The sequence below is a fragment of the Haliotis cracherodii genome, unplaced genomic scaffold, assembly GCF_022045235.1.
Source record: "Haliotis cracherodii isolate W230 unplaced genomic scaffold, xgHalCrac1.p SCAF_6, whole genome shotgun sequence".
NCBI classification, from domain to species: Eukaryota; Metazoa; Mollusca; class Gastropoda; order Lepetellida; family Haliotidae; genus Haliotis; species Haliotis cracherodii.
In genome coordinates this window covers 63373257-63396141 of record NW_027266319.1, presented here as the reverse complement: position 1 = coordinate 63396141, position 22885 = coordinate 63373257, and the positions used below count along the sequence as shown (strand labels likewise).

At 41.2% G+C, this 22885-nt stretch overlaps 1 protein-coding gene across 1 annotated transcript; it reads right to left on the bottom strand.

Annotated features, from left to right (window-relative positions):
* Positions 1–9: 9 nt before the first annotated feature.
* Positions 10–21643, bottom strand: LOC139445606 (transcription factor GATA-3-like). Its single transcript, XM_071226768.1, has 6 exons — positions 21446–21643; positions 20884–21156; positions 17914–18408; positions 14376–14521; positions 8635–8760; positions 10–2067 (listed from the first exon to the last, which is right to left on the bottom strand). Exons 2-6 carry the CDS (start codon positions 21083–21085, stop codon positions 1663–1665), a joined length of 1374 nt encoding a protein of 457 aa, XP_071082869.1. The 5' UTR covers positions 21086–21156; positions 21446–21643; the 3' UTR covers positions 10–1662.
* Between the last annotated feature and the right edge of the window lie 1242 nt (positions 21644–22885).

Sequence of the window (22885 nt, the reverse complement as noted above, 5' to 3'; positions counted from 1 at the left end):
TTTCACTTTTTTAGTTCTGATGAATTAGAAGTGGTGTTTACACTGTATTGAGCAGACGAGTATGTACAAATAAACATTGTATAGTTAGCCCATACACAAAAATGTGAGATTCATATATGAAGAAAAAACAACTGCAAACAGTACGGTAGAGATTTGTGGAATGATCCCTCTCTACGTGGTCATTTTGGTTCACGCTAGCAGACCGACATGCCGCTAGATGGCGCTAGCGATTCGAATTCGTCGCTAGGTGGCGCTAGCGGTTCAAATTCGTCGCTAGGTGGCGCTAGCGGTTCAAATTCGTCGCTAGGTGGCGCTAGCGGTTCAAATGCGTCGCTAGCAAACCAAATTTGAAGCTAGATGGCGCTAACTCACTGAACGGTCGTCAGGTGGTGTGAGACCCGTTTGTCACTAGGTGGCGCTAGCGGGCTGTCGTCTGGTCGTTCCAAATTTACACGAGTTAGTTTACCCAATTGCACCTTATCGTAGAAGAATACCTTTATATAGTTCTACACCAGCACTGCTGGGAAACCGCAGTCGTCTATGCTCGACGATAGTCAGGGCAACACACACATGGAGATGAACATTGTCACGTTGATGGAACGGATATGTATGTTGAAGACTGAAGACTAGATAATTGTGTTCCGTCCTAAGCAGGTTACCTCTGCCAAGTCATAGAAATGCTTCTCTTAAACAATATACTATAATACACTTGCATAAATTATAACAACATTACAGCGCCCTCCTTGGGAGGGTAACGAATATATATAATATCAACAAAATGTCTTCCACGTAACGTTGGGCCATTCTTGATATATTATGCTGGATTAAAAGACCCGCAAAGGACGTCGACAAATGATCGTCTTTTAATGCTGCGTTTAATATGTCGACCGAGTCAGTAATTCACATTGGAACTTCGTCAGTGTTCGCTCAGGGCAAATGTAATACTCAAACTGAAGCCATCATTGTCTTGTGTCCAACCCGGTATATGAGTCAAGTGACCGCTATACAACTCTTGTGCTCAGTTTTCACGGGCAGCGCGGTGTGTGTTCTCACAGACTTATCGGCGCTGAAATACACCCGATATGGCGGCGCTCTACAGTGTTGAGAGCGCTCGAGTCACCAAGGACTGTGGCTGTAGAACTGAGGGCAGGTTGCGAGTCGACCCCACCCCATAGACGAAGCTTCACTCCCAGAACTCACGCATACCCTTCCCCTGCGCCATCTCCCTGCCTCGATAAGTTGCGAATCACACCGCCGGGAGCGCCTCAGTGTTTATATCCCTGAAACGTGACACCCCGGGTACATTGTTACTGTCCACGATAGGTTTAACATGTCTTTCTCAAGTCCATTGTAATACAAACACCGCTCTTGGACCAAGAAGACATTAGCACGAATGAGCACTTGCTGGATTGAAATGCACCCTGATGTACCTCTTTGAAGAATCGTTCTTGTGATGGTAGGCCAGAGACAAGGTTTGGTTGCCTCAAGTGGGTTTTTGGCTCTTTTGCGACACAAGGAGGCGTTGGGCACGCAGTAGACGATGTCCTAGACGTTGCTGGTAGCACTGATAGGAACTCAGGCTCTCCCACTGCCCTTGACGTCCGGTTCTACAGAACACGTACATGAACATATGGACTTAAATAATGGCATTGTCCGTCTCCACTAGGCCATTGCGGCGCCTACCATGTTGGACGCCGTCGAAAGGTTGAGCCCGGCCGATGTCATACTTGGCATTGAGGAAAATGAAGAAGGGAACGTCGACTGCAGTGACGGCGGGAAGTTGTTGCCGAATCCAGAAGAGAGGCTGCCAAGACCACTATGCTGAGCGTGATGGTGTCCGGAGTGCGACATAAACCCTCCTGTCAGAGAACTACCTCCGGTCATGTACGGGTGCATCTGGGTATGCATGCTGGGATTCATGTTGGCGCCGAATCCAAGACCCTTGTCCAATGGCTTGAAGAAGTCGTTCATTCCGCCCATCCCTTTCTTGTTTTTCTTACTCTTTGTCGACATCTTTCTGTTCCTCGTCTGAATGCCGTCTTTCTTCATTGTTAGTGGGCGGTTTACCTGTAAGAAGAATATATTCATGAAGTCAAAGGTCTTCAAAAGGCGTGCTTTCTATGATCGGCTCGTGGCCAGTGTTAGGGCCCTATCACCCTAGAATTGAGCGGTAATGGGGTATGTCCCCTTTTGGGAACCCCCTGCAGTTCAACATCTGCTCATGAAGCGGAGGGCGACCGCGCTCGCCCCAACACACGCATGGGCTCATAAATAACAATCCTACATAAAGACAGATTACTTTTTAAGGGAGTAAAGAATATAGTAATAATGTCCAGAAGTCGATACAAATATAACTAATTTGGTTCATTGAATTGTGATCAAATGGCCTATTTATACACGGATTCCTCACCTGGTAACATCCGGGTATTTTTTAGGGTTTTTTGTTGATAAAGAAACAAAGAGGTCATCGTCGGTCATGTTTGAAAAGTAACTTTTATTTGACACATTATTAATTGTCTGATTCACACAGAAATATGTGCATGCAGTAAATCAGTTAGAAATTATTATTTTGCAGGGACAAAGTAAAACAATAATTATCTCTATTGACCCCAGTGTTCTGAGTGGGTGACATTTTAACCTTTACCGGCGTTCTTCGGGGTGACATAAAATAGTAATATAAGACTGATGAATATGAACACGTGACCACTGAACGAACTTAAAATAAAGCATTCGTTCTGAGTTGGCTTCAGATCATTAAATATTTAACATCACAGTGCTCTTCAACACAAATTCGATAAGGATAAATCGTTTGAAATCAATAGAAATTTTACAAGCATGAAGGTGTACATTTCACCAACGTGTTGGCGTCGCTGAATGATATATACTTTGAGAGGTACTGCTGGCAACTTCACACCATTTGCGAAAACTTAAACGACCAAAATCCCTCAGGAATACTAAAGTTCTTTCGAAGCTAGATACATTAACATAAAATTAAGATAAAAAAAAGCTTATGTTTGCTTAAAGAAGACTGTATGTAATTTTAATTTTGAGATAAAATGACCAACTAAAGTTCCTATACACAATTTGTTCGGTGAGATTAAACGTACTCTAATTTTCTAACAGTGCCATTGGTACTTTTGAAATTTAAACAATACTTTAATGTACATATTCAGAAGAAAAATAGGTTAATGTATCTGGGAGTGAAATCAAAGTATGCGCCGGCTGCCGAGGTTTGCGGATGGACTCGCTTTGGCTCCTTGTCAAGTTGGGTTCTCCAAGAGCCGAGCTATTAGTGTGATATCGATCCTATTATCTTTAACCATAAGGTTGGCCCGCCCTCTGAATTAACCTTGCAATTACAGAGTCAAATGAAAGATTTTCTGCGAGACGCTCGCTAGCTATTTGTTGGCAGACACAAGTGTCATAGATATGTCGACCAATTTAAATGCTGTGTTTCTGACGGTCTATTTACCGTTGAGGGGTTCACACTAAGAATTGGGGAAATTCCAAAGATTCTGCCCACCGCAAACTCTCACGGGATTGCACGAGATTCGTAATTTGGTTTGGAATTGTTTGGAGAAAATGAGAAAAAAGGGAATTATCCATCAGCTAAACGTCGTTCGTTATTTCTGATTCAATTTATACGCTTGTTGTTACGTGTGGTTTGAAACGGAAAACAAGATTTACTTCTAACTGACGCTCCAGCGTTGACGTTTGTACAGAAATAGAGGATGTGGCCTTGAATTAAACTTTCCGTTTTCTAAGCTGAATTTGTTGTTTTTTTCGATACACATTTAATCCAAGCAGGCACTAATTATTGCATTGTTTGCGACAACAAAAAGACTGTCTCCCCACTCCGAGCCCCTGAGACCGAACGACGGCAGCGTCTGGGTGGTAAATCAGCATTTTCTAGTCGTCTTCCCCTATTTGAAAACATCTTCCTTTCACTAAGCCAAATTCTGTTCGTCAGCGTACGCCAGGCTTTGTAGAAACCCAACGAAGTGGCTGAAGCATGGCCAGTTTCTATAAGCTAGCCCTGCATGTCTCTTTTTAACACAATGCGGTTACGAGCTCGCTTACTGGGCCCGCGTACATCCATTGTCCAGAGCCAGCAGAATCTTGAGCACACATTGACATCCTCCCCTCCCCTAATTATCTTAAGTGTTCATCTCAACACAATCCAACCTGGCTTAATTCGCTTCGCCAAGGTAGGGAGAGCGGACACATGCAGCGCTAATGAACTTGCCCGTCAACAACTGTTTATGTTCGAGTATAGACGTCAAGTCTCGGAGACATTAGATCATTAACTAATGAGAGCCTGTCCCCTCCCACAACAAACCCCAAATGAGCATCGAGGGGTGGTGACAGGATTTAAAAGGGGACATGGCTTAAGTGGGAGCCGTGCCGCCGACTCGCTGGCTATCTCTGACCGCGGGCAATCGCCATTATTTGGGAATTTGAATTTGAGAGTAAAGTGGTATGCAAGCGCTCTGTGATCCAACAGGCTGTCCTACTTATCTTTTATCTATATGGAAACATCTATTATTGATTAAACATGTACTTGGAGTAAATATGTGGACACTCAACGCTCCCTATAGTTCCAGATTAAGTAGAGCGATGAGCGGAAGGCTTATATTTATCAAACTTTTCAATGCATACACACTTCACTTAATCTAAAAACCTCTCATTCTGGCATGAAAGTACCTGAATTAGAACGAAGCCAAATGAAATTAAAAACTTCTAAAAAAATCGTTTTCAGCCAAAAATAATATAAATACCCTCGACAACGCAGATGGATATTTAAATTAAGTCAAATGTATAAAGCTCAATTGTACGAATTATTCGGCTTAAAAGTTTCAAATGGAAATAATGTTCCATTCCGCTGTACCATGCCTAAAGGAGACCTGTTCCCCCCTAATTTCTCGCTTCACACACTAATTGGTGTCTTTCTTCTCTGAAGGGCTCTGTCTTCAGTCAAACAAAAACAGCCAGACAGGTTTCCTCAATTTCTACAATTATCCGACGCCACTGAGGGTAGATGCTCTTTTAACGGATCCTGCCAACTGACACCTTCTGTATGGCGTGAGCCGCGGGGGTGGGGACAACTGGCTGGGGTCAGCTCACAGGGGTGGCTGCGTCCCATACCAGTGAGTGGCCTGTTGAGTTTATTAACTACACATTATTCTGTTGAGCAACTGTTATCGCGGTCTCGCTTCAGTATCTCTGATGTTAAATAAAGCGTGGAAATATTCATATTCCCGAACGAACCTGGCGAGGATTCGTTAATCAGCCGTGGATGTTTAATTCATGATGCATACAGAAATAGGGGCACAGATTTCACCGTCATAAATATGTTTGATCAACGCTAATGCCGGCATAATGAAATCGGAAGTACATAGTACCATTGTAGTTTTTTTGCATATAAAACTGATCATATACAAGACTACCGGATTATATGTAGTTAAATCAAAGTATTATTCCTTCCTAACATTTCATACATTAGACACAACCGTTTCACTGATGAATTTATTTATACCGAAACATCTGGATCTGATTTCAAAGCTATGCAATGCTACAACTCGACAACATCACCTAAGTCCGACTTTTCTATTACTTATAAGATAAGATAAGATAAGATAATATTTATTGCAGAATCGTTCCATTACGGGACAGATGCAACGTGAATATGTGAATGTACTTATTAAAAAATGATAAGGTCATTTTAAAATGTTTAGTATTCAGAAGCCAAACTTATGATATTTACTTTAAATGAGGTGGTGATGCTGGTCTCTCAGCATCTCACATCAAACACAAAGTAACCTGTTCAAATTAAAATTATATCCAACAGAATTATCATAGATGAAACAAGCAATTCGAACAAAGTTACAGTTCAGTCTGCAGTCGGATGGAGTTTTCATTGGGAGTCAGATGGGAGGGCTATATGAAATTCAATCGTGCGTACCGAGGCTCTCCAACTGACTCCATTCCGTCTGACGACAGTGTTTGCGAGCAGACCTAATCGTTGTGGCTTTGATCTCGGCAATTTCTATATTACGACGGGAGCAACTCGACCCTAGAAGAAGATAGTGTGGCACAGGAGTGTGGCCGCCTCAGTGGCGCGGGAGGGCGGGGAGGGATGTAGCCGACAAGAGAAAATACTGGAAAACGGGATACGGTGTGTGCACACGGATGGAATACTGACATTTTACCAACAGGTGGAGGAGAGAGGGGACTCCGAGTACAACACTCGCAGGGCATATATGTCTTGTCTTGGAACGCTGTACAGTTGACATGATTATAATATTCCCTTTTTTTATAAACCCTCCAGGTTCCTCTTTATGCATAGAGGGGTGTGGTAAAATATGAGTTGTTTTAACCCAGCTGTAATATTTATTTCGTTATTCCAATTTTTAGATATTTATTTATGAAATGTTTATGATTTATATATTCACACAATCATAAACTAACACCTGGGTTAGGCTAGATTATATTGTTGATATAGACTAGATGTTGTTGATATGCATCGCCTAAGTGTCTAAAGCTATCTGCAATACAATAGCCTATGTTTTAAACTATTGTAGGTTGCAGTAAAATGAGGCGTCAGAGTATGGTAATGGAATCATCGAACAGCTGACTGAATGTCCCCGCAGTCAAATGAATTATCATTTTGGTGTTATCATAAACGATTCCCTAAACATGAATAAAAACAATTCATTTGATCACAAGGAGTACCATCTCAGCTCCATATCATGTTACTTCGGGTATTGTTTATCAAACGTTACAAAAATATGCTGAAGTAAATATTTGATAAATATCAAACTGTGCATTTCTACAAGTACAAAAGATCATTTTAGATAGTTTAAATATTTTCTAGTCTCGGCTGGCAGCCATACCCTCTTAACACGCCAAGATAATTCTCAGCTTAGACCGGTAAAGCGGTCACGTTGCCGAAAACGCATGAAATTCACCCAAATAAGTCAATTCAAGAGTAAGTTACCTTCACCACAAATCATTATATGCGCCAAGCTCTTATCATAAAGCTTAATTTCCATATAATTTACAGTAAAACGCTGCTCATAATTCTCCTACACAGCTTAATGTTTTTCAGTAGCGGCAGAGTGCGTTCCGTGTAATCTTGCTCTTTAGCATCGTCTATACATAAAAAGCGATCATGTTTCGTTATCGGAATTTGATAAGGATTGTCAAAATCGATGAAAACTTAATTTTTCATAACTGAACACGTTAATGTGTGTGATATCAGTTTCATAGGGTGATTATAATCTGCCGTGTTTTCCTGATAAGTTTTCATAACCCTCATGCTAAACTTATAACACAACTCCAGGCAAAAAGTTGGTTCATTTAGCGGAAGGAATCTATTCATGTGCTGTTATTATTCTACATGTTCATATTACTGAAAAGTCTTTATAGGAAGCTAGAAAACGCAGAACTACCATTTAAACTAATATCACAGTGTCATATAAACTTAATAATTGAAAATATGAACTATATTACAGTATTTTTCCATCGTAAATTGTCTATGGATTAGGAATATAAAATCATAATTCGTTTTTATTCAAATATCCATGTAACATTCATATTGTTGGTGATTCAAAGTTCAAATGTTAAAACAAGCCGATTCTTCCTTAATCTTTTAAAAACAAAGTAACTTATCTGTGCAGCAATAAATATATTCTCTATCTAACCCGTTTTGCGCAAGGCTTACGGAACACTGATATTACGCAAAAAAGAGCCATTACGCAAACATATTCAATGTCAGCGCAAATGAAACTGCGTCATTAAGTCAGAAGACCAGACAATACCACAACCTTGTATTGACTGGGCAATGATAATGAAGGTTTCTTTCTACGATGCGTCATAAATGGCGCATCCTGGCCAAGCCGCACTTACTTGAAAATGCCATACACTTAACAAACTAACAAGACTTCAACTAAATTGGCCATATTACGAACGTAACATCCACTGGACATGGGACCTTGTACCGTAATATGCGTTGTAGGAACATTAGGGGTATACAAGAGGATGAAAACGGCGTCAGAGTGCTTTTAGATCCTGTCACCGCACCAGGCACTAATGTAAATATTTCGCCAACCCCTCTCACGGGTCAATGCTTCGATCAAGTCGTAGCAATTTCCACATGAAATGTAAAAATGATAAAGGTATTCGCTGTTGCTTGAAGTGCCCTGAAAAGCTTTTACCTTAGTCGAAGTTTACGGATACAGGCAATTTGTTCGAGTAGATTTGTTTTCTTGTAACGTGTCGAAATTTCAATTTTTCCTATCCTGTATTCGACGTTGTTTTGTAACGTAACCAGCTTCGCCCTATTGTACTGTTAAAACTACCGAACCGATAGTTGTTGGGACGCGTTTAGCTACGCTTGATGTGATGTAATAATATTCCCTAGTATTTCGAAAACATTTCATATGGTTTAATAATTCTGTATACGGTGACCTGATGATATATATGTTTTAAAAACTTCCTATAATACTGTAGATGAATATAGAAAAAAAAGATTTGCATGGGAGTGACTTGAGGTCTGTCTACAAAGTCAAAGTGCAATCAAAAAAAGGAATGAAAAACACATTACGATCATAAATAAAAACAAACAGTACTTACATTGTGGAGTTTGTAATAGAGACCACAAGCGTTGCAAACGGGATCGCCATTTGGGTTACGTCGCCACAACGTCGTGGTCGTCGTGCCGCAGTTAGCGCAACTGGTCCCCGCTCGCCGTGCAGCAGACTGTAAAACAGAAAGAATTAAAGAAACTTAAATTATTGTAACGTTTATTTCATCGATTTATCAGCTCTTCAATTTCCCCTTCCTTAAATTTCAACTGAGCGGTCGACAGGACATAAATTAACTGAGAATTTGAATGAGCGAAGAGGACAATTCGTGCGCTGAGTTCGTTCCTCACGCCAACGTTCACACGCTACGCTTAGACGTGATGACTTCCTATATTGCTACTTAAGGTAGTATTTTGGCCGTGAACCTATCCCTAACAATAAAGGTTACTTCGGCTACAGCAATTACGTGCTCGGGTAACCAGTATCTTCTCTGCTGTCGCTGGTCGTGGACTTAGGCCTTTGTTTGAATCTCCTTCTAACCAATGGAGCTATAGCGAATCCGTCTAGCAAGGCTCGTGCGCCGTGTTTAGAGAAACGCGACACCCCCAAACCTTGTCAGTCAGCTCAAAACCCAGACCTTATTTGATTTATATCCTCTGAAATTGAGAGAGGGGGTTGATACCCCGGAAAGGTCAGTTGGGGTAGACGTTACTTGGCCTAGGAATTAAGAAAAACAGCCCTCCCTATAACCTCTACAAGTCCCATAACAAACACCACACACGTGTGCCATACGGTGACGTGGATTCTGTTTGCATATTAAGTTATCATTATATTTGTAATGAAATTCAATGATGTCATGAAGTATGTTTTAAAGTAGAAGTCTCCACATTAATATCTGATTGTGTGTTTGCGCTGCAGATTTGAACCGCCAGTATTGCACACTGCAACTTCATCGTTGACATTTATGTTCCGAAAGCTCTGTACACAGTGATGGCCGGCTGTCGGTCTTGGTGTGAACCCAGCGAGCGCTGGCAACATATGTCTGTGTAAATCTGAATCTCTGGTGTCGCAGCGACAAACGGAAGTGTCTTCATGTGAAAACGAGAAATTAAAATGGGCAAAATGAGTGAAGTGTGACCAACGAATGTCATCTGCCGGCCCGCTGTCGTTGGTAGTTTTCAGAATGGTGCGAGTTTCACCTGGACTGTTTGCCTCGCACTGCACTGACAATTGTGCGAATGTCGTGTTGGCGACTTTGCTGCACAACCTGTTGTGTTGTCAATCTGCTGCGGGGGCCAAATGACGACAGGTTTTATACGCCAACGTTGGTGTGTGGCGTGTCAAAGCTATATCTCTCCTAGTCATTTGAACTGGCACAATAACAACTTATTATCATCATCATCATCATCATCATCATCATCATCATTATTGTTGTAGTTGTTTATTATTATTATTATTATTATTATTATTATTATTGAGGGAGTGTGAAATATACAACCCTCCCAATCAATCCAGTTACATATGGAAAGTAACCAATGTTTATTTTCACGGAAATCCAGTAATGATTATGCACAATCAATGTTAGCCCCATTTGGCTGAACAGACAGCGACCGTATCGACCAATGCGACCAGGGCGACCCGTAGTTCCGAAGCCGCGCAGTCAGACTGGGATACCTTGCACAACTTAACCAAACGATGCTTGAATTTCATTTTTCTTAATTGCTCCTGTTTTGCTTGCATTTCCTGGCCTGGCGTCACCGTTTAAGGATCGATAATTGTAGACAATGTCACAGACAGGGGGGAGGGGCTAGGGGGATACGCGATTAACTAGGCAATCGATACGGAACCGTATGTCTGGGAAAGCAGCAGTTGACACCGACGAGTGCCTTTAACAATAAAATAAACAAGGCAATATTTACCTTTACGATATTTGCATTCTGACGCATTCAACCACAGCTACGATCATATATAATCCGATATTTCGTTTTTCGCATTTTTTCAAAACTTAAGTGTGTCAAAATATTTTTTTAATGTTCAAATATTTGAAAATTCGGTACTTATCAGCAGAGCGTTCAGAATGGTTGGAAATTGACTAGGCTATATTGAACGCTAAATCCAAGGTAAAACACCTTGATAAAGTTTTTATGAAACTGTATTGACTGAATAGCGAATAAACTCGGATATATTGTCTGATTATGCAGATAATTTTAGCAAACTATAGAAGCATCTATCGCCAAGTGGTTGAAGGTTGCACGTAAGAGCTCTGAGGTTTCAAATTACCTTCCACACATGTCGGTTTTCGTTATGAATACAAATTATGAAGAGAGTAAGTGCATGAATACTGCCATATCCCGCAACCGACAGTTTCAAGGGGAGTCAATGGCGGGCTCTCGACTCTGTCTCTCCTACAAGCCTGGATTAAAAGAATACCTTGTTTTTCACATATGGTTTGAAAAATAGCGTGGTATATTCGTGTTAAACTAAGAGCCCCATAACTTAAACAAAATGTCCTGAAATTTCTTGTTTGATAGTTGTCATAAAACTTCAAAATAATTTCATCGATGATGCTTTTAAAACTAAAATTTGGATCCAATTTACCTTGGATGTATATATTGTCGAATTACACAGTGTGATCCGTATTTGAAGGACGATCGTGAATACTTTCTTCTAAACAAAAGGAAGGGGTCTCGTCGTTTTTAAAACAACTATGTTCATCACCCCTAAATGTTATATAATCTTATAAAATGTCATTTCTGACAAGGACAGTAGGTACAAGATGCGAATATGCAAACGTTTATTTAAACCGAGACGATTACATATTTTTCGAAATTCCAGCCTTTAAAAGGTTCAGTTGGTTTTAGTGTTCAACGGAATAAGTCTCCCGTTCAGGTGTCTTTTTCAAATTGCATTGGACGCGAGCGTGAAGATGTATGGTTTTGTCACGTCACAAAAGATATTAGGTTTGGTTTACATAAATCTCTAGTACCAGTGTCTGGATACTTAGACGAGTGTGGTCCCCAAAACTAAAACCACTCTCTGGAGCTTTTCAGTTCCCAATCACAATCCGGTGTCAAATGAAAAACTCTTCCTTCCGCCGCGCCATGTCTTAAAGCCCGTTTTGACCCTGTTTACACAACTTCCTATTCATCACAACCGCAGCAAACAAAGTCTTCATACTTTTATGTAGTTCATCGAAAGAAGTCTCCGTCTCCATAAATGCTCACCAAACATGACTTTGACAATAGCTCCCCGGCTAACAGCGTTCTCCGATTTTTAAATCCATACTTTGTCAAATACCGAGTTTTCACCTCTTTTGCTTTCATAAGGGGTGACTCCGCCCAGTCAATCAGCGTTCGAGAGGCAGGGGGGATGGTTCGGGTGGGAGAGATCCACTACCCCGACAGACCATCTGTCTACGGCGGGATATTTAAGGGTTTTGAGAGACCGTGTGTAGCTTCTGTTTATTCTGCTATTTAATTGCATTTTCACCTGCTGAGATCCTGATTCGAGTGACTTTTAATCCCATCTCGATATCGCGCTCCGATTTCCAATAAGTAATACTAAAAGCTTGAAGATCGACCATATGAGCGGTGGAGAAAGACGCCTTTATCCTAAAGTCACGGGACTGTACATGGCGAGCGGTATTTCGCAACGAGTCGACATGATAGCATATAACCCTAGCCGACTGTGCCGGTGGTGTATTTTTGCAGGTTCGTGGACGATTTATAAATCCGCGTTATCCACAGAACGGCATGATAAGATCGAAAACCGCGCGAGAGGACTTGAAACTACTAGATCGCATTGATATACGTCCGAATGGCGAAAACAGCCTTCGATCATCGATACGAATATTTGAGATCGTCAGTGGATTCGTGTAATTGCGGCACTTATTACATATTTAAGAGATATTATATATTTTTCAGGAGATTCGATAGGTTCCCCAAACTTGTTCAAATCGAGATAGGCAGGCGAGCCTTCTTTAGAAGACCTGTCTTTGCGGGGTTGGCACGCGAGCATGGCTCAACAAGCTCTACGAGTTGAAACAGTGAAGGGACAAAGCGATCGTTGGTTTGGTTTGGTTGTTCTATCTGATCAGATGGAGGACTGATTGGCAACGTTTGTCACGAAGTAGTGGCTTCTTGCAGTAATACGCACGCTTAGTAATGCTCGATTGAAGCGTTCAAAGATAACGACGAAATGCGCATGTCTTATCATGCCTTGGTGAACGGAAGATGCAACGATTCACAGACTAGCTATGTGAACTTGGCTATATCTATGATACAAGTAACTTATGGGTAACGACTATATCGCTATCATCTCTCGCATGCACTAAGTATAACACCATACCATCATCAACGTGTTAATCACCATCCTCATCAATGGAACCTCAACAGAAATCTCTTAAACACCTCTGTGCAATTTGAATCATTTGAAAGTCTCCATAAACAAATCAAACTTTTACACGAAAAAAATAAAATCGATTAAGTAAACAATAGCAGAATGAATGTCTTTGTAAGTGACAGAATGAATGTCTTTGTAAGTGAGTTTGAAGAATTAAGATTCATAGAAAAAAACTTTTTTGAGGGACGTTGTTTCAGGAATACAAAAAACAAGTTATCTCAAAATACGTTTTTTATAGACTAAAACTTATCCAAACGTTTACATTTTAATTCACAAAGAGGTAAATGTTTCAGATTACCACGTTTCTATTTTCTACAAAAAATGCCGATTTAACTGCCATGTCATTGCCTTTACACGCCCATTGTCCGCCCCGGAACTTAGCGCGTGTTTTATCAGTATTTGGACAAGATTCGTCCTCCTAACCTCAACGAAACTATACGAATAATTTTTTCAGGAAATTTGCTAAGCTTGCCTGACATAATTGAAGCGGTGTAGCGCCCGGATGCTTTGATGGATAGGTTATTTTGTTAGTAATTTAAGATGCATACCTCAGCTAGTGGAAGGGAGATTTTATTTCTCTACAAGCTCGATTAACATAATAGAATTAGGAAAAACAGACTTCTCTGTTTCTTTATTTGTTCCCCGGAACGCACTGAATTTTAACATTTAACCAAATTTTGCACTTTGCCGTTTTGTTTCGAAATCTCCATTAAAAAAGTAATATCTTCAAAGTAACGTTTAATTTCTTTCTAGTTGTTACATTATTTATAAATGTGCTGAAAACATTCCAATTCAATCGTTGTCCAATGCTTTGAAGACAACGTTATAACTCGTCTCTTCACTGATACGGACGTGAGGTTGCAATCTAGATAATTACAGTCCGTTTTATTCAGTCACCAAACTAGAAAAGCTGTCGCTTTTTCTAGGGGCAGCGAGAGCCTACTAAATATTGTATGGGGCGAGCGAGTCCCAGACTCTCACGCAGGTTGAAAGTCCCCTACTTCAAAGCGATACGGAGCCAAGCGACGGCTCCCTACTCTGTGTGCAGTTATACGCACTTTCCATGTGAAACAATGCTGGAACTGTGAACATGAATTGAAACTAGGGTGTGAATTGTAGCCCATTGGAATATGTATTTTGCATGTGATCTTAAATTAAGGCTCAGAGAGGCCGTAGCGAGGTATTCGACGAGACTGTTTAACGTGGTACGAGCACGTCATTGGGGGACACAACTGCCTATTCCCAGGGTGTCTTGTGATTAAATATCATGACACGATGATCTGTAACCGTTGGAATATATTGATCTTTGTCCTTGTTTTACTATTTTGAAAACGTTTTTTGAACTTTAACAACTAATCATAATAACCATGTCATAGTTTGTGGACTTACCAATCTTCGTTTTGGTTTAATGAGGGGTCGATTGGAACCGTTCATTTTGTGGTAGAGTCCACAGGCATTGCACAGGTAATGGCCGGTACCATCTCGACGCCATAGGGGGGTAGAGGTTGCTCCGCAGTTTACACACTCTCTGCCCTCTGAAATAAAATAATACGATCAGATATTTCACGCTAATACACAAGCATAAACGATTAAATAAGCAATACTGATCTGAAAAAGAGTGTTATGCTTCAATGTACAAGAATCAAGAAGAATATACTCAAATACATTACGTGTGTTTTAGAAATAGAACATATCGGGTCATTTTAAATAAAACTGTTAAGGTAATACGAGCCTGTTGCGGAAAAAGGGCGGGGGAACTGACGACGGGCGGGGGTGGGGGGTAGAAAGAGGGGGGGAGGGGTAGTTAACACCAACGAAAACAAGTACGTGCTATGTTTCATCACAAGTAATTAGACAGCAGTCAGCATAAGAGGTGCCCACTGTCATTTGTCAGTACCCCCGCAGCAGCCATGAGTTTAACAGTTTACACACAACCACTCTAATGATGTAATTGCTTGGGCTGTTAGCGCAATTCCTGAAAGATGTTTGAAACACAGAACCGCTCTAACTTGGCCCTGTCTGCAACATGGCCAGCAATCATTTCTAAATAACGGGCGAGGGGTCCCCGTTTCTTATTTTGGATAGGGGGCATATAAGAGATGTGTGGGCTAATTAAGAAATGTCTCGGGCCGCCATAACATGCTCGAAGTGAAGCTAGTGCCCGCCTGTCGGCATCTTTAGTGGACTGGACTCTCATCCTCCTTAAAGTCGGGCTTGAGTAAAGTGCCTCAACACTCGTAAGTTTCTAGCGTTCAGTAATTCGATTCGTATTTGACTTTATCAAACGCTAGCAGATCCCCTCGCTACTTGTTGATAAATACGACAGTCGGTGCAATGTGCTTTGTGTCAGGCTAACTCTTATATAATGCCAATTCATGTGAAATAAGGACCCACTTATAAAAAGAGGCATATTTTGAAGTCGTCGATCGTTAAAAGCGCATGAAAATTCAAGCAGATAAAAAAACAGTCAAATGAGCGTCTGTGGGCTGTATGTGGCAATGTGTTGTGAGTAGGATTAAACGATTTGTGTGATTGTTTACAAAAATGTTTATAACGATACATAACATGTGTTTTCGTTGCTGCTTGAAATATACACAAACTGTCACTCTCATTATGAAATCGACATTGTATGGCAGCCAGGTGTGTCGGGATTTTTGGTGATCAAACTCCGTAAATATTGTCTCTGCCCTATATACGAACCTTCTTGCATAACACTAAGATAACACATTATTCTGCCCCGGGCACATGCAATTATATTTGACGTCAGGATAAGCCACAAGCTACGGGAGAGACCTGTGTTGCATACCAAACGCCATTAACACCGAGTGTTGGTACACGCCAATATGGCCTGCTATAAGTTTATTGTGAGGGTTATTTTGTCACTGATGGTTACAACCCATCGTTCCATCTGTATACAAGCTGTTACCAACCCTGACACGACATTACCCCCACCCCCAACGTACAGTCCCTTCTGGGTGAGGGACGAACAAGCAGGTGAAATGGCACATTTAGTGGACTGACCACTGGCGATCATATGTCCAGTTGGTCGTGTCAGACTGACCAGCGTCTGGTCGGACACTCCCGAGCTGATTAGCCCAGCATCCTAACGCATCAGGCACGGTAGACCCGTGACACGAGCATGAAATGCTACACCCCCTGGACGATTCCCGCAGTTAGCATGACCCCCTCATCCCCTTCCCTGGACTCTATGTCAAACGCTCAAGACAAAAGCAGCTCGATTTCCGGCTAAAGCGGATATACCAAGTGTTTACTAATTGCATATATTGTTTCTGTCGAGACACCAAGACTCGACGTTCAACCATGGCTCCCGTACGTTCTAAATGACCATTTGCAACAGGATCACATTACACGTACAACCCGTGCCATAATTTACATCATAGGTTAAATGTGCATCCAAATAACAGATACGTATCACGGGTTCACACACGTTAATGAACCCGTTTTAAATATAATATAAAATGTGTTATATGTGGCAGTAATGGCTGACAGACGTTGGGTGGCGAGTAAAGACGACTGCAGCTACTACTACGTTAGGGCTCTTCCGTCCGGATTCCGTTCCGTCATCCTACTGGTGCGAGCAATCACCTAACCGGGCTAACACGAACAAGTGTCTCAAGTACTTGGGGTAGGGAAAGGGAGGGGGAAGGGATGTGTAAATCGTAGTATCTCCTGCATATACAAACACCACGTACATGAAAACAGTGCACAACCATGCACATTGTCTAGAAATATTTCCGTGACAACAGCATCTCTGAAGTCAGTGATTATGATGCATATACAATCTCATTTCCCAAACAGAGAGAAAAAAACAGACCGAAAAGCTAAAAGATTTATCATTTAGCATCAAATCTACAAGCTAGGGAAGTATGTATCGAAAATAGATTGAAATCAATACTGGTCTTATTTTTTTTTGTACACGTCAGATTTTGATCTTATCCTTTAAAGGAGTGTTATATTTATTATATTTTTAAAAAGCTATGAAATTACTATCCTGTAACATGTAATGTTCGGTTAATTTCAGTTCATCGAAAGCTCGAGATAGATTTTGTTATTGACCGTAAACGAAACACAGCCATGTCGTACAACTAGGGCATTTCAGGACATAATTTCACATAGAAACGCTGGGAAAACTATCAGAGAATAGCACTAACTGTATGGGGAATGGGTTTCGTCACGTTATTTCAGAAATAACAAGCTTTCTTTTCACACTCCAACAAAACCATTGTGCCTGTAGTAAACAATGAATATAAAAAATCTCTTTCTAGACAAAGGCGCAAATTTATGGTTTGTGGTGGTGTTTTTAGAAAATGTATTTTATCTAAAGTGCTCATATGTTGGCCATCAACGTATGAAAAATGCACCGTTCTGGCTCATTTTCTTTATATAAAATATATTTTTTTAATGGACAGAATAAAAAAACATTGTCATGTGTTCTAGTGGTGGATTATTTATGAAAGAAAAAACAGTTACACGTGTAAATAACAACAAGGAAGATGAATACATCATCAGTGACATGTCTACACACAAATGTTCAATGTAAACAAGCAGATGGGATAACGACGTTCTAGAGAATCATATTATATTTCGAATAAAGGCGCTAAGCGCCAAATGATAAAGCCCGCTAAAAAATAAGAAGGTGAGAATGAGAGAGACCAGAGTCTCCAAAAAAGCGTTGCTGGGCAACATGAAAATGTCCAATAAAGATATGTTTATTTGAAGTGTGTATTAGAGTTGGAAATTCAAGATCATGACGTAATTGTTTTTCGTTTCGATTACGAAAGAAAACTGTAGAATGTGGTGCGATTTTGACATTCATGTACATGAATGAGGTGGTTTTTGGATCAGATTTTGTTAAACATAATATGTTAAATATTCATAAAAAAAAATTAAATAAGAAACAATTTACCTGTGCTTGATCGGGACTTGGTCCTTGTTCTTCCGTGACCAGAGGCGAGGGAGGGTGTGGCTTTGAAGACGGACGCCGTGGGGTGGAAACCGATATGTGCGCTTGTGTAGTCGGTCGGCATGTAGTGGGGGTAGGTGGGTACGGGGTGGGCAGTACTGCACGTGACGCTGCTGTGAGATGGGAAACTGGCCAAACCGGACAGTCCGTTTTCTGACCCGTCGTTTTTGGGTTTGTTGTCGGGGGTGTATTCACTTGTGCATGTGTTATTTTCGGGGGTAGTGTCTTTCGGGGGAGTGGGAGGGAAATTAAACGAGCTTGATGTGGCGATTGATGTTGCTGGGTGGACCGAGAGGGGGGCGGTGGGGGAGGGGTGTGTGAGAGATTTGCTGTATATACTCCACCCCCCTGTGTGCGGGACCATGGACTTGGGTTCTGTGATCCAGGGTAAGGGATGGGTATGGAAGTGGGTCCGGTGAAGCTGACTGCCACTTGACACTGCAAATAAACAAAATATTGTTTTAATAAAATTATCAAAATCATCGAAAAAATGGTCATAATGTTAAAGTGATTCAGTTTCGTATTCGTAATGTTGATAGTTATTACTCTACAACAGGAACATGTAACGAACAAAGCCAAACCAATATGTGAACAATGTCTAACGTCATCTAACAACCGCATCTGGAAAATTGTTTTGTGGATGTGAAGGGGACATTAAAACTCGAATTACACTACGGGGGATTATTTTTCAAACTAAGAATTGTCAGGGTGCTTTAGCAATTTCATGCGACATTGTAATAGAAACTTGTGTAGCATAGAAACACAAAACACATCCGAGAAGAAGAATTTGAAATACGTTAAAGAATGAAGTTCACAAAACCAATAAACACATTATCTTTCATGGTGACTAGATTTGCAACATTTCGTATGATGGTGGGAGAGACATGATATAACTATCACAAATAAATATAGTTCATATAGTGTGACGGTATTACAAATGGAATTGGGAAATTGGGTCTTAAAATGTAAAAATTGCGCGCAAATCTTGGGACAGTTCATCACATTTGGGCTAAAAGAGTGTTTCCACTCTCTTGTCATTTATTATAGACACTGCATTCTAAATCACAGGAATTGCGCGTACTTTATACTCACAGAAGCCAGGCCTGAGAGGAAAATGAGATTAACTTTGTTAAGAAAAGGGACGCTCGCTAAACATTGGTCGTTAACAGGCAAGAAAAATGCTTCCGAAATCATGAGCAAATTGTTTTCACAGCAAATTAATCAAGTGTTAATGAGACTGGCGGGAGGGACTTTAAGGGGAACGGACTGAGTATCCGCCTCTACCCCCTGTGGGCGCGGGACCCACATCATCTGGGATGATTTTAATAGAATAAATTAGATAAAGTTGTTTTTTTTAAAACAAGGACTTGTAAGAAGCCTTGGACGAAAGTGCTGCTTCATTTGATTAGATGATACATGCTTATTGCTACAATATTTGATTACTCGTGCCGTAGCAATCAGTTGTACGTTTCTATGTTCGGCTAACTGATGGAGGAAAATACCAACTACATTATCATAGCTTGAAACTTGGATAAGAAACTTGATCTGAGGTCCGGGGCTGATTTCATTTATTTATGGAGGTTTTATATGAAAAGCTCATTTATTCTGTTACGGTGTTCTGGTTTTAACATACATATTGTATAAAGACTATTTCTATATTTTCATGGCAATATTGTTTGACATTTCAACGACGATTATTTACTAAACCGGGGAATATATTATGAATGAGTTAACTGTTAAATAAACTAATTGTAATTCTATAACTTAAGTGTCCTCTTCGAGAGCCGAAGACCCCAGTGGTTTAGTTCAGATTTATCATTTAAAATCCTTAAAAAAAACAGTAAAAACATGACCAGGAAATTGACATGGAAACGCTGATCCGAAGTTTGTCAATCAAACAATACCCGCTCAGTTTGCGGTACGACAAGTTAAGCGAGATGCGACCCATGGAACCTTCCATATGGTTTTTAAGTTTTCTCAACTTAAAACATCAACATCATCGTTCGTTAACAAACGTCAATGGGGTGAAAGAGGAATGATTTGAAATACTTCGTGTGTCGGATGAAATACCTCGGTTCACGCGACGGCGTTGGGAGGGCATGTTTATAGTTGGGGTATATTTGCAGAAAACGGAGATGTGGTATAGGAGAAGTAGATTGCTGTTTATGGCCTCGTCTAGACTAACAAGACCCGTCTAAATTGATCTGGAAAATTGGATATGTCTCTACACAACGACTGAAATTAAATCGCGATCCTTAGGCGCTTGTGGCGTCAAAGTACCGCATGGTCACAAGCTCTTAAAACGGCCTGGGAATTACGAAGACTGAAACAGGGAGATGCTAGGAACACTACCCATTTCCTTTTAATACGAGGGCGGATGCATCTGTGCGATGAGGGTGAGAGGTGGGTGTTTGTGACATTCTGGGGATGTTGTTGACATTGTCATTTGTTATGTCAAAACACTTATGCCATTGGAAAACCAGCGAATCCGGCTATTTCGAAGTTTATTTCCTCCCGGCATAACTGAACAAATACCGCAAATGCGATGCGGACAGATGGAGTTGTAGTCAAAGTCCACAGCGTTACTAAACATCCTTACTAATTCCACTACAACCGGATTAGAATGAGCCAATGAAACAAAAGCTTACCCTCTCGTATCTTTACGGAAATGGGACTAGTGAAATATCCAGGCCCGGGATAGCGAAATCAAATCAGTGTACACATAACTTAATAATAGGATTCTCCGTTAAACAAATCGATATTGTTTGATGAATTTCATCAAAAAGTAATCTAGTCGTTTTGAGAGTGCAAACAAATAACGAGATGCATGTCAACAAAATACAAACACGCTTGAATAAAAAAAAGATGAATACAATAATGACAAAACGACAATGTCGTTTTAAAACGACTTACCATGTTGACGATATCCCATGCTAGCACGGCCGGTTCCGGGGTAGTACCCGGGGTTCATATGTCCTGAGTTTCCATCGAAGGAAGAAAACAACATCTCACTGATGTCTTCTGGGGGTAGGATACCGGGGGTGGCTGCAGCTTCGAACGTATTCCTGTGGGCATCGGGACGCAGCCAGGCGCTGGGATGCTGTTGATCTTCCATGATGGTATTGTCGAGAATTGCGGGAGTCAAGTTGAAATCAGGCAAAGTGCCTGAGTTTCTGTCAAGCTGACCTGTAGTGACAAAATGAATTAGATAAAAATAGAGTCCAAAGCCGTGCGATATATGCCAAATGGTGAAGAATGTCACGAAATACAACGTTATCACCAGAGCATGTCCTAGGGACATTACCATATTATGATATCGGTGATTTTGGTACAGTTTAGGGGGCCAGTTAAGCAAGTCAAGCTCAAATCATGATTAGCTGTTGATAAATCTGTTCAGATAAGCAATCATTGCAATACTGCAGGTGACACAGGCAGCACGTTCAGCCACGTGCATAAATTTGCGAAGAAAACAAACCTTTTGTAGGTGGAAATATCCGACTGTAATTCACACTTCACTGATTAAAGGCGATACGGGAATAACACAACAAGTTATTTGAACAAGCTAGTTCCGTTCACTGTCAACAACAAGCGGTCCCTGTGGTAGTACGTCCAAAGACCGACTGAAGGTAATGTTAAGCTCGCCTGGGTTTCATTCCACGATCTACGGCGCCAGTCCGCTACAAGATACAGACAGTCATGGCGAGACGAATGTATTAATGACCAATCATAGGGCGTATTACATTGTAGATACTGACATAATAGCGCCAGAGCCCTTCATATCTCCACTCTCATTGGTTTACAATTGCCGGCTGGATGATTCAATCTGTCAATCAACAAAACTCGCTAAGGGTTATAGAGAGCGCCCCGACAATTAGGGGCGGAGCTACAATACAACAGCTGGGCTATGATTGGCGAACGCTATTTCTAAGCCAGGATGAACGGTGATTTTAGGCTCCGCCCCCAAGCATTTGTCGACAGATCGTCTAAGCCCCGCCCCCGCCATCTTCTCTCGGCGTTACGGTTGATATAGCAGCCCTTTTCTTCACAGTGAACCATGCGCGATCTGGCTATTGTAATACGCTCAAGGGTCAAGTCAAAAGAGGTGCTTCGTGGAAGAAAATACCTCAACGGGCCCAATGCTTTTCGGGTGGCTAAACATTGTTTATTTTACACCGCCATGTTATTCTTCGTATTTGACTTAAGATATAAAGAGGTACTATTATAAATGTATCATTGAAAGATCATTTATATATACACATTCCGAACAATGAAAGCTAAACAAGCCTGCTCTATTTGGACTCATCGCAAATAGTTTTCGGGCCGTTGGGTTTTCGACTATTACTCTTTGGCTATGACCAAAGTATGCACATATAAAATCTGCGTATGAAAATGTGACGAGTGAGATTATGAAAGTAGGCCGCGCATTTCCCACCACACTTGGAAAAGATTAAACGGCAACGCAGGGCCACGTGCCATTTAATGAGATGGTCTGTGTAAACGTTGATTACTATCACGACGACTATTTATTCACGCTTTGTAAGTCGTTTACACATCTCATGAAAACACAGAACTCACATGAGTCAAGCGAATTCAGATTGTTGAATGCTATAGTTTCTTCGTTAGGTCTCCGAGGCTGCACCGTCCTTTCGGTCGTTTTGATCCTAAGCGAGACTGCGCCCGAGGTTGCAGCGAAGGGAGCGCTGTATAAACTAATACAAAACCGTGCCTCACGACGGCCGAGCTGCAGTAATAACAATATCACGATATTAATTAAGGGGGAAACTAGACTGTTAAATGCGTGGAGTCAGCGTGTCGGGGGATGGGCGCGGGGGGACAGGATGGGGGTCGAGGGACGAGCGAGTTTAGGATAACAGTCTAAACACGTCAGCCCCGACAAGTGCAGCGCTAACGGAGA